Here is a 17,039-nt window from a genome sequence, read left to right on the forward strand (position 1 = left end):
TGGGAAAAGAAAAATGTTTAAAAAACCATGTTGTGTTTTTGCTCTGTCAGATCTCCTTTTTTATTTGAGTAAATACCGTTTTAGATTTCTAAACAAAAAACACCATCCTCTATTTAGTTCTTTTCAAAAAAAATTGTAATTAAGAAATTTAAAGTGGACTCATTTTAATCTTTTTAAGAGATTAATGTGGGTCTTTTTTTGAATTTGTGAGGGACCACGATTTCAACTAACTGAGTCCACTTTAAATTTTTTAAAGACCTCGAGACTAATTTTTTGTGTAAGAGACTAAAAAAGAGATCATATTTTTTTTATTAAGAACCCAAAAAGTTATTTAATCTTTTTATTTTTTATTTTTTTCATGATGAACATAAAAAAAGCGGATGTGGGTCATCCCATTATAGGATGGCGCACTATATATGTGAGCTTGTAGCTTTAGGATCACACAGCATCTGCCAACCATTCTAAAACTGGCATTTTCCCTCTCATCCCTCTCTGTTTTGGTATGGCCCAATCACATGCCTCTCTGTTCTTTACAGTACGGAGGCATAAGCCAGAGCTGGTAGCTCCGGCGAAACCCACGCCTCGCGAACTGAAACTACTCTCAGACATTGACGACCAAGATGGTCTACGTTTCCAAATTCCAGTGATACAGTTCTATCGCTATGATCCAAAAATGGCAGGGAAAGACCCTGTTGAGGTCATTAGAAAAGCACTGGCGAAAACGCTTGTGTTTTATTATCCTTTTGCAGGTAGGCTTAGGGAAGGTGCTGGTAGAAAACTCATGGTGGATTGTACTGGAGAGGGTGTTATATTCATTGAGGCTGATGCTGATGTCACGCTTCAGCAATTTGGTGATGCTCTTCAACCTCCATTCCCATGCTGGGAGGAGCTCCTTTACGATGTTCCTGGTTCTGGAGAAGTACTTAACACTCCCCTTCTGCTTATACAGGTTAAACTTTTTTCCCATGATTCCAATCCTTTCATTCATTATAAAAAGTTGGTGGTTATAAACTTTAATGTTTATGAAAAAAAAATATTTATTCTTTTAATTGACACAACTTGTGTCATTTTCCTCTCTTAAGAAGGTGAGACCTATATCTTTATTATTTTTTTGTCAACTTTTTCTTTCTTTATCTATATCTTTTTTTTCTCTTAGAATGACACAACTATACCAAATGATGGTAGCTCAGTTGGCGCATGAGAGCTAAGCAGGTGAGGTGATAGCATGTATTCAAATATTCCCAGTATCACTTTTGGGAGGAGTTTAAAACCTTAATCCTGAATCCGTCCTGAATCGGATTAGTTGCAAAGCAATGAACCAATTGCAATATTTTCAAAAAAAAATGACACACTTTTACATCCTTTAAAATGACACACACGTTTCTCATCTTTTATATATGTATAAAAGTATAGAGGACTCTTTTTTTTGAGTAAATACCATTTTCGGTCCTCAACAAATTTTACGATGTCCGCTTTAGTCCTTAGCAAATAAAAAGGCTATTCGTGGTCTCTAAGAAATTCAAAGTAGACCCATTTTAGTCATTTTGAGGGACTAATGTGGGTCTTTTTTAATTTGTGAGGGACCACAATTTCAATTAAATGAGTTCATTTTGAATTTCTTAGGGACTACAAATAACCTTTTTATTTGCTAAGGACTAAAGCAGGTATGATGAAATTTGTTGAGGACCAAAAAAAATATTTACTTTCTTTTTCTCTCTCTTTCTTCTTTTCATATGACCTCATATGAGCTCTATATATTTTTATACGTGTATAAGATATAATTTCTCTTATACTACATAAGAAACATCATACTTTTATAACATATTTGTGAGTTCTAAAAAGTATTAATTGTAATGTCATTTTTTTTACCCTTCTTATGCAAAATCAAGATATATTATTGTTTAATTTTTTTAGCAAATTATTTATTAATTTAATGCAAATGAAACATGTACAAGAGTATGAACGTTTAAGTCGCGCATCAATCCTATGTGCAACTTATGCAAAAGGCAAATTGTGTTCGTCACGTATTGCGTCTTGCAAGACTTGCGCTGGTATGTGCGCGATTTGAACACGCGCTGTGAAGATGAATGCCTTTTATTACATTGATTTTTGCTCGTTCTGTGCTATATAGCACGGACACGGTCTTTTTCTGAAAATTTGCGTGTCGGACACGTGTCCGACATGGACACGCTCCGACACGCTCGAACACGCGTCCGACACGCGGTCAACATTTGGGGAGACACGGTTAATTCTCGGACACGTTCCGATAAGTTTTTCCGACACGCAGTCAACTTTTTCGACCAAACGGTCAACGCTCGGACACGCTCGAACACGTTTTTTATTTTTTTTTAAATCTTAATTTTACTTTGTTAACTAAATATAAAAGATATAATTTATAAATTAATTTTTTTCTGTTATGAAATTTGACATGAAAAATTAACAAAGTACGAAAAATTATTTATATTTATATTTATGTTATGAAATTTATATATTTGATTGGTTATATGACTTATTATGGACTTTTATATGTATTAAATATAAATTATATTATATATATTAAATTATATTATATATATTAAATTTTTTATTTAATATCAAAACGTGTCCCAACGTGTCGAAATATGACATTTTTTAGAATTAACGTGTCGGCGTGTCGTGTCGTGTCCGTGTCCGTGGATCATAGGATCTGTGTATAGAGCAAAATTTGGTAAATAATGCGCGACTTAAATGAATTCAGTCCCATACATATTTTACTCACATTAAATTAGAAAATAATTTCGCAAAAGAATTGTGTTTTTGTTTTCGTAATCATAAAGTTATACAAATTTGAATTGACAAAGAATAAAGTTCTTCCTGTCGTTTATATTAAACGTCGAATTAAAATATCTCTGTCGAAAGTACTAGTTTGGGGACCACGATTAGAGCAAAAAAAAAATTGGGAACAATTAAATCCTTTTTCGGTAGATAGAAAATGTGTTCTTAAAATTAATCATGACTTCTTGGTGGTCCTTCACCCGCTAATCGTTTTTATTTTTTATATGTCATCCCATATTTTATATAATTAGTATAATTAGTATAATCAGTAATGTTTTTGTTTGTTTGTCTATTAACGTCTTTTGAGATTTAAACTTAAATACAATTAATTATTCGATACAATTATTACTGATTTATTTTCAAATAAATCAAAATATACCATCACACACAACTATAAATATTTCACTACAAAATTAAATATTTTTCTTTCGTAAAAGAACAATTGTATTGGTAGAAACATATTTGGCCTTTTGATCCATTTAATGTCAAAAAGAAAACATTTTATCTCAGTTGATTCAAAAACTAAATATTTTGTCTTAATAATGCGGTGAGACACAAATGAGGTGTGCACATTCAAATCGTATCGGGGTGATACATGGTGTGTGAAAAAGTCAGGGCACTGCAAGATGCACACAATGTTATGGGTGTTCAAGTTATATATAGGGTGATACACACCTTGCAGCAGCAAGAGACACATGACATGCATGTGCTATTTTTTTTTCGCACAAGTCGCTCATCTCCCTCATACGTAACTTGAACATAAACAATTTCAATGTATTCTTTGTTTTGAGTCTCCTCAACCAGTTATCATTCGGACTAATCTACTTCGATTACTGTCAGACCCTAAGCGAGGGTGACTCTCCCAAAACTATTTTTAATGCATATTTGATTACATTATTTTGATAAAATATAAGACTTTTGAATAAGGACAAAAAATGTTCCGGTTTCACCTTAAATGGGTCTAAGGGCCAATAGTATTAATTTATCATTGATTATAGTAGTTGGGTTGGGTAGGTTCATGAAAAAATAACTGTGTTTTACAAACTATAATTGAAATGACAGGTAACACGGCTCAAATGCGGTGGTTTCATCTTCGCTCTCCGGTTGAACCACACCATGAGCGACGCAGCTGGTTTAGTCCAATTCATGACTGCTTTAGGCGAGATAGCTCGTGGAATGCACAAACCTTCAATCCTTCCAGTATGGTGCAGGGAGATTCTAAATGCAAGGGACCCACCAAGAGTGACATGTACCCATCGCGAATATGAACAAATACCAGACACCAAAGGAACCATAATCCCCTTAGACGATATGGCACATCGCTCTTTCTTCTTTGGTCCTACTGAGGTATCTTCCATTCGTCGTCTTATTCCTCATCATCAACAACAATGTTCCAATTTCGAAATCCTCACTGCATGTCTTTGGCGTTGTCGCACAATAGCATTACAACCAGACAATGATGAAGAGGTTCGCATATTATGCATTGTTAATGCACGTGGCAAATTTGACCCTCCATTACCAATTGGTTACTATGGAAACGCTTTTGCATTTTCTCCCGCGGTTACAACCGCAGGGAAGTTATGTGAAAATCCATTGGGGTATGCACTTGCATTAGTGGGGAAAGCAAAAACTGATGTTACTCAAGAGTATATGCATTCATTGGCAGATTTAATGGTCATCAAGGGAAGACCACATTTCACTGTGGTGAGATCATATCTTGTGTCGGATGTGACACGTGCCGGGTTTGGAGATGTTGATTTTGGTTGGGGAAATGCTGTTTACGGAGGACCAGCTAAAGGAGGTGTTGGAGCTATACCTGGTGTGGCAAGCTTTTACATACCCTTTAAAAATACGAAAGGAGAGGAAGGTTTAGTTATACCTGTTTGTTTACCATCTGAAGCTATGGAGAGGTTTGTAAAAGTCTTGGATAGCACACTCAACAACCATGTCGAACCTACTATGAGTGTTCCAATTATCAATTCTCCTTTATAGCTTTATAAGATTAGTGTGAGTATAGCATGTTGCAAGAGAAGAATCACAATAAACTAAGCTAAATTAAGCATCTACAAATGTACTACTGGTTGTGTTGCTTGATTTGTTAGCAGCTTGTGTGTCTAAATACTATTTTGAAGCTCTTTTTTTTTGAATCTTTGACCAAACCACTATATGTATATACTTTAATGATATGGCTAGTTTGTTGTTACTTAATTGTTGGAGTTGAAAATGAATTTTATTAATTGGCATGTGTGGGAAATATTAATACATGAGAATATGTGATATGCGGTAGTATTGAAGATGCGAAAGGGTAAACAAAAACAAATGACATTGATGGATATACAAAAAACAAAGAGATGATATTGATGGGAAATATTTATGTATGTATATAGGATAATATTAAAGTCACCTTAATTCTGGAAGGAAACTTGTGTAAGAGTTATAATATATAAAAAAAAAAAACTAATAAAAAGATACAACTTGTTGGTAGTTATTGAAGCTATATAAAAAGATTGTTTTAAAGTTATTTCAACTATTAAAAGAGATATTATTAATAGTCTCATATTGGTACAAGTTGTCTGAAAAGTTGATGTAAACAAAGATATTACGAACAACTAATTATAAAGGGATTAAAGTTTTTGATGATGTAGGATATATATATATATATATATATATATATATATATATATATATATATATATAAAAGTATATGAAGTTCATGTTTTATTTTTCTCTCTTTTTTATTCATATGGCCCCACACACTTATGTTGCACCGACTCCGACGCAGGACATATGACACGACACTCCGATACATTAATTCTAAAAAAATATTAGATTTTGACACGTTAGGACACATTTTGATATTAAATGATATTTTTAATTTACGTAGTGTATATTATATTTAATATTAAATAATTTAACAAAAAAATGAAACTAAACTTATTATCCATCAATTTTGCAAAGAAACATAATATGTAAATATTTACTATTATATTTTTGAAATGAAAATCTCTTATGCACTCCAACGAGATTCATTCAGTTTCCATTTTTATTTTTTATTATACCAATTTGGTAAAATATCAATCAATTTTTTCATGATATGTAATGAAATTTCAACCGTTTTGCATATACATATATTTATTTATTTTTTAGTCCTTTTCCCCTTCATTTCCCCCACTTCTTCTTGTCCTTTTCTTTTTTACTTTTATTTATTTATATATACAGGTATTTTTTTTTTTTATTTGTTTTTTTTTTTTTTTTTTGCTTTTTTACTTTTTTTCAACCATTTTATATCTTCCATGTGGGTTCATCTACCACCGACCCCAATTAATTTGGGATAAAGGTGTTGTTGATGTTGATGTAATGAAATTTCAAATATTATAGATGTCGAAACGTGTCAGAGTATCAAAAAGTTTCGGGGTGTCGGGAAGTGTGGAACACGATACTTCAGATTTTTTGAAGTGTCAGTGCAACATAGCCACATACTTATATATGTGTGTAAATAAAATTATTTCCTATAATTTGAAAAATAATAATCCCAATTATAAAATGTGCATAGTAATAATAATAAAGTTGTTGTAAAAGTGTTTATAAGCATAAGATTTCCTTGTAAATGACCATGAAAGCTGCATAGTGGCAGTTTGATATTGTTGATAAGAACTTAATAAAATTTAACAGTTGGAAATCAGAAAAGATTTTTTTTTTCTGTATATTGGGGATATTATCAAATCCCTAATTTTTTATAATAAGTTTTTTTTTTTCTATTTTTTTTTGGATATTTTTTTTTTTGGATATTAAAACAATTAAAAGAAGCTTTATTTTCTTTTATTAGGGGATTTTATTATTATTATTATTATTGAACCCGAATAGGGTATGTTTATATATGTGTAACCTATCATTGTTGATACAAAATTAACAATTCATATTCCTTTTTACTCTTTAACATTAACTCAAATAAGTAAATTGCAAATGCAAGTATGAACTTTGATATGATTTATGATCAATAATGTGCAATCCAACATAGGATTGAATGTTGACAAATTAGCTGAATTAGAGTGCTAAAATGATGAAAATCACTTATTTATCTAAGAATATATTATTAATAACATCAACTTATTTTAACCTAAATGCTAACAAAGAAAATTTGATTAAAAATTTTCATTATATTCATTTGTAGCAATTTTATTCTTTTTTTTATATATAGTAATTTTATTCTTAGCTATACTTAATTAGTGACTAACCTATTATAAATATAAATTTATATAAAAATTAAGGTTAATTCACTTAACACTTGCTCTACATTTTAAGGGAGGGGCGGTGAGGTGATCAACCCTAATCCCCTCCCTAGGTTCGCCAATGGCTAAGAGTTGCGCATAATGTTATGGGTGTTCAAGTCACGTATAGGATTATACACAATTTGTAGGCAACACTAGACATGTGACAAGCATGCGCTACCTTTTTGCATAAGTCGCTCAATGATTAGTTTTTATGATAATAAAGCACAACAAAAAAGCTCAAAGCTACACAAGCAAGTAAGTCAATGGAGAAATGAAAGAAAGGTACAAGCTACTGCAACAAGACCTAAATGATGATACAAAGGCAAGGCAACATGCAAAAGATAGCCAAGATGAAGACTTAGATTGGTATCTTACATAGGCTTGAATGTAAAAATCTAGAATTGATGACTTATTGAACTCTCATCTCAAGAGGATGCATACATGCCATATAAAATGTATATATGAACTCACATACCTTAAGGAAATAACATACAAACTCAAGAATTTATTCACTTTTGCTACAATTTAGTTTGGTAAAACTTCCACCACCCCCTCCCTTGGAATTGTGGAATGAAATTCTGAGTTTCAAGATATGGCCTCTCTTAAGTGTATCTCGATGAACTTAGGTTGGCGCTATATAGCATGTTTGCGACATTCACAATGTTTTTCTTTTCGAAACTTGCATTATAAATATAGTGGGCAGTTATTGGTGGATTAAGATGCAGTTTTAATTTTTCCAAAACTTGAGAGGATTGGTAGATGAACAACTTGAGAGGATACTCTGTCACTGCTAGGATCTAAGATAGAAAGAAAATTAAGAGGGAAAGAATGAAAACTGATTTATTTCATTGCATAATTCTTCTTAACAACAATGTGTTCCCCTTGTATACTTCAATATTCATATTCCCTTAACAACCTTTCCAACTCAATATAACATAATGACTAACTTCTAACTTGTAACCAATATGGTTGTACCATGTTCCCATCCAACTACAACCTACATGGAGAAATTAAATACGGGAAAACTATTTATGCTTTAAAATTAAGGACGTAAGCGGTGTCTTTTTAGTTTTTTTTACTCTATGTACTTCAGTAGTACATAGTTATAACATGAAAATTTATCTATTTTATCTCTTTCCTCAGTTACACGTGAAAAGTGAAAAGTGAAAAGTGAAAAAAAAATATAACTTCTCATGTTATAACAACTGTATGGACACAACTTACGTCCTTCCTTTGAAAGGACACACACTAAACTCATAAACTAATTGATAAATCAATGGAAAAAGTAAAAAAAAAAAACAATAAATGTTTAAAAAATCATGTTGTGTTTTGCTCTGTCAGATATGCTTTTTTATTTTTTTTCACGATGAACATAGTGGGTCATCCCATTATAGGATGGCGCGCTATTTATGTGAGCTTGTAGCTTTAGGATCAGACATAGCATCTGCCAACCATTCTAAATCAGGCATTTTCCCTCTCATCCCTCTCTGTTTAGGTATGGCCCAATCACATGCCTCTCTGTTCTTTACAGTGCGGAGGAATAAGCCAGAGCTGGTAGCTCCGGCGAAACCCACACCTCGCGAACTGAAACTACTCTCAGACATTGACGACCAAGATGGTCTACGTTTCCAAATTCCGGCGATACAGTTCTATCGCTATGATCCAAAAATGGCAGGGAAAGACCCTGTTGAGGTCATTAGAAAAGCACTGGCGAAAACGCTTGTGTTTTATTATCCTTTTGCAGGTAGGCTTAGGGAAGGTGCTGGTAGAAAACTCATGGTGGATTGTACTGGAGAGGGGGTTATATTCATTGAGGCTGATGCTGATGTCACGCTTCAGCAATTTGGTGATGCTCTTCAACCTCCATTCCCATGCTGGGAGCAGCTCCTTTACGATGTTCCTGGTTCTGGAGAAGTACTTAACACTCCCCTTCTGCTTATACAGGTTAAACTTTTTTCCTTTGATTCCAATCCTTTCATTCATTATAAAAAGTTGGTAGTTATAAACTTTAATCACTATCTTTTATATATGTATAAAAGTACACGGCATTTTTTTTTTTCTTTCTTTCTTCTTTTTATATGAACTCACATGAATTCTATATATTTTTATATTTGTATAAGAGATAATTTCATCTTATACTACATAAGAAATATCAAATTCTTATAAAATATTTGTGAGTTCTAAAAAGTATTAATTGTAATGTCATTTTTTTTTTACCCTTCCTATGCAAAATCAAGATATATTATTGTTTAATTTTTTTAGCAAATTATTTATTAATTTAATGCAAATGAAACATGTATGAAGAGTCTGAACGTTTAAGTCGCGCATCAATCCTATGTGCAACTTATGCAAAAGGCAAATTGTGTTCGTCACGTATTACGTCTTGCAAGACTTGCGGTTAGGGGTGATAAACGAGTCAGGGGCCTTTGGCTCGGCTCGTGAAGGCCTGAGCTTACATGCCTAATATTGGTTGTTAGAACTAGGCTTGGACTTGTATAAAAGCTCGTTTAGTAAAAAGGCATCAGGCTCTAATTCAAAAGTTCGGCCTTGGAGCCTCTCAGGCTGGCCTAGTATATTAATTTTTATTTTTATTTATATTTTTTATACTATTTGTAATAGCTTTATCTCTCCTCTCAATCCATTTCACCCCTATTTTATTAGTTAAACAGACTTTTTGAATGATTTTGTTCTATATTATGCTGTTTGGATATACATTGAATTTATGAATATTTATGGAATTACTAGTGTTGTTGATTGTATATTCTGTTTGGATAAATTTTTGTTGTCTTATTTTTTCTAATAGGCTAAATCAGGCTTTTATAATTTTTGTAAATAAAGCAGGACACAAGCCGATAATTATATTCGTAACAGGTAACAGGTAACAGGTAACGGGCTTGGTAAGGCCGACACATTTAAACACAGACTTAACCTTTTAAGACTAAAGTTCGACTCGACTCGACTCGTTAACACCTCTACTTGCGGTGGTATGTGCGCGATTTGAACACGCGCTGTGAAGATGAATGCCTTTTATTACATTGATTTTTGCTCGATCTGTGTATAGAGCAAAATTTGGTAAATAATGCGCGACTTACATGAATTCACTCCCATACATATTTTACTCACATTAAATTAGAAAATAATTTCGCAAAAGAATTGTGTTTTTGTTTTCGTAATCATAAAGTTATACAAATTTGAATTGACAAAGAATAAAGTTCTTCCTGTCGTTTATATTAAACGTCAAATTAAAATATCTCTGTCGAAAGTACTAGTTTCGGGACCACGATTAAAGCAAAAAAAATTGCACTACAAGAAAAAATCTTATCAGTAACAAAATTTTAGAAAATTTCGTCACTAATTCTTACGTCACAAGTAAATTTTGTCACAAATTCCTGTGTCGCAAATGTATTTGTGACGAAATTTGATTATTTGTGTCAAAAATTATCATTTGTGACAATATTTGTGACGAAAAAATTTCGTCACAAATAAACTTTTTTCTTGTAATGTTGGGAACAATTAAATCTCTTTTTTGGTAGATAGAAAATGTATTCTTAAAATTAATCATGACTTCTTGGTGGTCCTTCACCCGCTGATCGTTTTCATTTTGTTATATGTCATCGCATATTTTATATAATTAGTATAATCAGTAATGTTTTTGTTTGTTTGTCTATTAACGTCTTTTTGAGATTTAAACTTAAATACAATTAATTACTCGATGCAATTATTACTGATTTATTTTCAAATAAATCAAAATATACCATTACACACCACTATAAATATTTCAGTACAAAATTAAATATTTTTCTTTCGCAAAAAAACAATTGTATCGTAAAAACATATTTGGCCTTTTGACCCATTTAATGTCAAAAAGAAAATATTTTATCTCGTTGATTCAAAACAAAATATTTTGTCATAATAATGCGGTGAGACACAAATGAGGTGTGCACATTCAAATTGTACCGGAGTGATGCGTGGTGTGTGCAAAAGTCAGGGCACTGCAAGGTGCACACAATGTTATGGGTGTTCAAGTTACATATAGGGTGATACACACCTTGCAGTAGCAAGAGACACATGACATGCATGTGCTATTTTTTTGCACAAGTCGCTCATCACTCTCATACATAACTTGAACATAAACACTTTCAATGTATTTCTTTTCTGTTTTTGAGTCTCCTCAACCAGTTATCATTCGGACTAATCTAGTTCGATCACTGTTAGACCCTAAGCGAGGGCGGCTCTCCCAAGACCATTTTTAATGCATATTTGATTACATTATTTTGATAAAATATAAGACTTTTGAATAAGGACAAAAAAATGTTCTATTTTCACCTTAAATGGGTCTAAGGGCCAATAGTATCAATTTATCATTTATTATAGTAGTTGGGTTGGGTAGGTTCATGAAAAACTAACAATGTTTTACAAACTGTAAATGAAATGACAGGTAACACGGCTCAAGTGCGGTGGTTTCATCTTCGCTCTCCGGTTAAACCACACTATGAGCGACGCAGCTGGTTTAGTCCAATTCATGACTGCTTTAGGCAAAATAGCTTGTGGAATGCACAAACCTTCAATCCTTCCAGTATGGTGCAGAGAGATTCTAAATGCAAGGGACCCACCAAGAGTGACATGTACCCATAGCGAATACGAACAAATACCAGACACCAAAGGGACCATAATCCCCTTAGACGATATGGCACATCGCTCTTTCTTCTTTGGTCCTACTGAGGTGTCTGCCATTCGTCGTCTTATCCCTCATCATCAATAACAATGTTCCAATTTTGAAATCCTCACTGCATGCCTTTGGCGTTGTCGCACAATAGCATTACAACCAGACAATGATGAAGAGGTTCGCATATTATGCATTGTTAATGCGCGTGGCAAATTTGACCCTCCATTACCAATTGGTTACTATGGAAACGCTTTTTCATTTTCTCCTGCGATTACAACCGCAGGGAAGTTATGTGAAAATCCATTGGGGTATGCACTTGCATTAGTAGGGAAAGCAAAAACTGATGTTACTCAAGAGTATATGCATTCATTGGCAGATTTAATGGTCATTAAGGGAAGACCACATTTCACTGTAGTGAGATCATATCTTGTGTCGGATGTGACACATGTCGGGTTCGGAGATGTTGATTTTGGTTGGGGAAATGCTGTTTACGGAGGACCAGCTAAAGGAGGTGTATGAGTTATACCTGGTGTGGCAAGCTTTTACATACCCTTTAAAAATACTAAAGGAGAGGAAGGTTTAGTTATACCTGTTTGTTTACCATCTGAAGCTATGGAGAGGTTTGTAAAAGTCTTGGATAGCACACTCAAGAACCATGTCGAACCTACTATGACTGTTCCAATTATCAATTCTCCTTTATAGCTTTATAAGATTACTGTGAGTATAGCATGTTGCAAGAGAAGAATCACAATAAACTAAGCTAAATTAAGCATCTACAAATGTACTACTGGTTGTTTTGCTTGATTTATTAGCAGCTTGTGTGTCTAAATACTATTTTGAAGCTTTTTTTTTTGGGTAAACAATACTATTTTCAAGCTTTGACCAAATCACTATATGTATATACTTTAATGATATGGCTAGTTTGTTGCTACTTAATTATTGGAGTTAAAAATGAATTTTATTAATTGGCATGCGTGGGAAATATTAATACATGAGAATATGTGATATGCGGTAGTATTGAAGATGCAAAAGGTTAAACAAACAAACAAATGCCATTGATGGATATATCACAAACAAAGAGATGATATTGATGGGAAATATTTATGTATGTATATAGGATAATATTAAAGTCACCTTAATTCGAGAAGGAAACTTGTGTAAGAGTTATAATATATAAAAAAAAAAAAAGATACAACTTTTTGGTAGTTATTGAAGCTATATAAAAAGATTGTTTTAAAGTTATTTCAACTATTAGAAGAGATATTATTAATAGTCTCATATTGGTACAAGTTGTCTGAAAAGTTGATGTAAACAAAGATATTACGAATAGCTAATTATAAAGGGATTAAAGTACTTGATAATGTAGGATACGATTTTATCATATATATATATATATATATACGAGTAAATACCCTTTTTAGTCCCTGACAATATCCACGAAGCCCTTTTCAGTCCCTAGCAATAAAAAAGGGACAAATTGGCCCCTGAAATAACAAAAAAGAGGCCACATTCATCCTTCTGTTAACTCTCACCTAACGGCCCAACTAACGGTGCATAGTTAGCACGTTAGTTTGCTGACGCGGCTTGGATGTGGTACACCGTGGAAGACGAGACGACGACATTTTGTGAATGGCATGCATCTCCATGGTCGTGTTGCAACTCTAACGCTTGGGGGTAAAGTGGGAACCCTAAATCCCCCAAATTGCTCAAATGAACCCTAAATAGAAAAATCCCCCAAATTCTTCGGACGTTGATGACTGAAAATCGACGACAGTAGAAGACCTCTACCAGATTTGCTGGGGCGTAGGAGAAGATGAGTCTTTCTTCTGGCATGAGGGGATCAAGTAGGAGTACTTCAATAGGGGGAAGAACACTGACAAGGACTGCCGATCGTAGGTGCAAATGTGGGAGACAAAATATCGTCTATACCTCCAAAACTGAGAGAAACCCAAACAGGGCTTTCTTTGGGTGCCCTAATTTCAAGGTATACATGTGTAATCTGCCCTTTTATGAAGTTGAAACACTTGCTCATCGTGGTTTGTTATTTTGGCAGGAGAAGAAGTTGTTTTGTGATTTTTTGAGATGGGTAGATGACGTCTGTAATGAACGGATGGAGCTGGAAGATGAAAGAATACACAATGTGGAGTTGGATGTTGCTGAAATTAATTTCAAGTTGAAGTATGTGGATATGATGATGACAGAGCAGGATGTGAAGATTACTGAGCACGAACTGAAGCTTAATGAGCAGGAAAGAAAGCTGAATGATCTATACTTGAAGATGGTGGAGGAGTTAGATAGGATGGACAAAGAAATTAGGAATGTTAGTAGGTCAGCTAGGGTCTTAGTTGCTGCTTGTGTAGGTGTGATCATCATGTGTATTTTTGTTTTTAGTGTGGTAACAATCAAAACAAGTGACCCCAATGTATTTTTCCTTCAATGAAGTGTAATTAGTACTCAGTACTCCTGTTATCCAAATTAATGAAGAAGCTTTTATTATACGGCCTATTATGTGTTGGTTCGAATCTGTCTGCATCATATGCATCATATATTTGTGTATCCAATGTCATCTCAATGCTATTATTGTTGTAGTAGGGTATACTACATACTTAGGCATGGAATGAATGTGTCAGTTTGCTGCATTGTATCACAAACCACAATGTACATATATATGCCTAAATCAAGAAATTACTGTAACAGAAGTTCCATGTTGGACTGGATATTTGTTAATCATGTCAAAACATCGAGGGCCATTTTGGTCCCTGTAAAAATGCTCGAGGGCCTTTTTGGTCCCTGACAAAAATCTCGAGGCCCTTATTGGCCCCTAACCAAAGAAAAATAGGCACATGGCTTCAAAGGGTTTCTATGCAGTCCAATTTTGTAAAACCAGAAAATTTGTATGCAGTCCAAATTTGTTAAACCATAAGACAACACAGGATTTGTATACAGTCCAAATTGTTAAACCAGAAGACATGGATGTATAACAACTACAACTACATATATTAGCTAAAAAACATCAGAAATGGTAAACTTAAACATTCATCAACCCTGCCAAACATCAAGTTGGAACATGATATGAGTATCATTATATTTGAAGACATAGCATGGATGTACAGTAGTGCATTACAAAATAAAGCCAACTGCCATGAATTAAAAGAAAGGCCTCTAATACAAAATGACCTTTGTATCACTGTTGAGTACAATTCAAAAGGGTACAACAAATTGTTCCCAAAAAACATTGACATAATAAGGCCTCCAAATACATAATGGCCAGAATTTACAAAAAAAAGTCATTCACATAATTATAAACCTTTCTCAGTTGGCTCATACACTACTCCCAGGTCATATACAGCAACAGCTCATTTTTTTGAGGCAGGCCTTGGTGGCCTAAAACCAGGTGTGCTCATGAAGGCCAATAGTCTGCTTCGTGTGCCACTGGTTGCTGCGTTCATTGTTTCATTACTCAACAGTTCATTTTCCTGATGTGGATTTGATGGAGGTGGGCTGCTTCCTCTCAAGTTGCCTTCATGTGGCTGAGAACTACCAACTGCTGCAGGGCCTCCTTGACATAATGGGATTTCATCTACTGAGCTGGATCCAATCCTTACATTCATTGCTTTTTCTCGTCTTGCTTGTCTCTTCCCTTTGTTGGTAGTTGGTGGTCCCTTACATGTCTTTGCATAGTGTCCAGTCTGACCACATTTAGGACACTTGGCTGCATAGGTCCTTTTCACTTTCTTTGTACTGCTCCCTTGCTCTTCACTTGGGTCCTTCCTCTTGTGTTTCTTGGGACACCCAATTGGCCTTTTCAGTTTTGGAGGAAGAGGTTTGGGTTCATCAGATGAAGGCCAATATTTGTCTGAATTTATTGGGTTCAAGGTGTGTGCATAAGTGGCATGCAAAGCATCCACTGTAAGCCATTGATGGACATAATTCTCAAGAGGTTCATTTTTGTGACAAATGGCTGCTATTGCATGCTCACATGGCAGTCCAGTCAACTGCCATGCATTGCATGCACAAGTATGTGTTGTTAAATTAACTCCAACTCTCTCACCCTTCCCATTGACTTCATACATATCTTGGTGCAGATTCCCTGTCCAAGTTGGTGTCCATGAATTGCTCAGAACCTTTATTTGATCTAGTTTCTTTTGTTAAGCATGAGCTATTTTACCCCTGATAGTTCCTAGAACCCTTTGATGTGCTGCCATCCTCCTCATAATGTAGCAGCTCAATTCCTCTAAGAGAGTTATTATTGGTTTGGACCTATAACCAACAATCTTGGCATTCCATATCTCTGCCATGTTGTTTGTTATGTTATCACATTTGGGCCAGTGACTGAAATAAGCCTTTACCCAACTTGAGGGATCAATGTTATCCAAATACTTCCATGCTGCCTCATTCAAACCTTTCAAACGTGCCATTGACTTCTGGAACTGTAGGACAGTGTTGCATCTTGAACACTCTCAAACAATGCCTCTGATTGCCTTATCTTTCCACTGTTTTATAAAGTTCTTCTAGACATGTTGCACACAAAAACGATGATGTGCACCACGCATGACCTCTTGCAGTGCTGGAATCAACCCCTTCGCACAGACACCAAAGAACCAAAAAAACCATGACTAATATAAGGACCATTGTCAAATAAATAGAGTAAAAAATAAATTACTAACAATTGAATAAGCAATACATACCTTCTGTTGATCAGAAATAAAATTTCACCCATAGACTGAATAGTTGCCAATGTCTTCTTGTATCAGAGTTAAAAACCACTTCCAGTTCTCTTTTGTTTCACTATCCACCACTGCATATGCAAAGACATAGAAGCTCTTGTTCGCATCCTCCCCAACTGCACTTAACAATTGTCCTCCATAATATCCTTTTAAAAAACATCCATCCAGACTAATTAATGGCCTACAACTAGCTTTGAACCTTCTCTTACATGCATCAAGACAAATGTACAATCTGGAAAATATTGGTGGGGCTTGTGGGTCAGGTTGTGGTATGACTTGCATTTGACAAGTAGAGCTCGGATTGCTTCTCAAAAGCTCTCCTATTTGTTTCACTTTTTTTCCAGTGGCCTTAGCTATACACTCTAACTCTTCTTCACTCTCTGTTTGTTCTTCATAACCTGGTGGAGGAGGCTTATATGGCTCATCCTCCACACTATCATATGAGTCAGTAGAAAACTCATCACCATTTCCACTATCATATCCATCACCAGAGAAAATGTGATCAGATCCACTTCCAAATGAATCACCATGTTTCTCCTCATCATCACCACTCTCACATTC

The 17,039-nt window shown here is 34.4% G+C and overlaps 2 protein-coding genes across 3 annotated transcripts; both read left to right on the top strand.

Annotated features, from left to right (window-relative positions):
• The first annotated feature begins 459 nt into the window (after window positions 1–459).
• LOC133301141 (benzyl alcohol O-benzoyltransferase-like) lies at window positions 460–5,023 on the top strand. 2 transcript variants are annotated; one of them, XM_061500750.1, is made up of 3 exons: window positions 460–949; window positions 3,877–4,161; window positions 4,481–4,579. In XM_061500750.1, exons 1-3 carry the CDS (start codon window positions 503–505, stop codon window positions 4,484–4,486), a joined length of 738 nt encoding a protein of 245 aa, XP_061356734.1. In that variant the 5' UTR covers window positions 460–502; the 3' UTR covers window positions 4,487–4,579. The 2 variants fall into 2 exon arrangements, with proteins under 2 accessions (XP_061356734.1, XP_061356733.1); XM_061500749.1 differs by having other exon boundaries at window positions 3,877–5,023.
• A 3,523-nt stretch (window positions 5,024–8,546) lies between these two features.
• Window positions 8,547–12,598, top strand: LOC133301148 (benzyl alcohol O-benzoyltransferase-like). The gene is made up of 2 exons (XM_061500758.1): window positions 8,547–9,029; window positions 11,524–12,598. Exons 1-2 carry the CDS (start codon window positions 8,583–8,585, stop codon window positions 11,845–11,847), a joined length of 771 nt encoding a protein of 256 aa, XP_061356742.1. The 5' UTR covers window positions 8,547–8,582; the 3' UTR covers window positions 11,848–12,598.
• Window positions 12,599–17,039: the final 4,441 nt, after the last annotated feature.

The sequence above is a fragment of the Gastrolobium bilobum genome, unplaced genomic scaffold (assembly GCF_033153095.1).
Source record: "Gastrolobium bilobum isolate Gb01-03AN ecotype WA unplaced genomic scaffold, APGP_CSIRO_Gbil_v1 utg30690, whole genome shotgun sequence".
NCBI lineage: Eukaryota > Viridiplantae > Streptophyta > Magnoliopsida > Fabales > Fabaceae > Gastrolobium > Gastrolobium bilobum.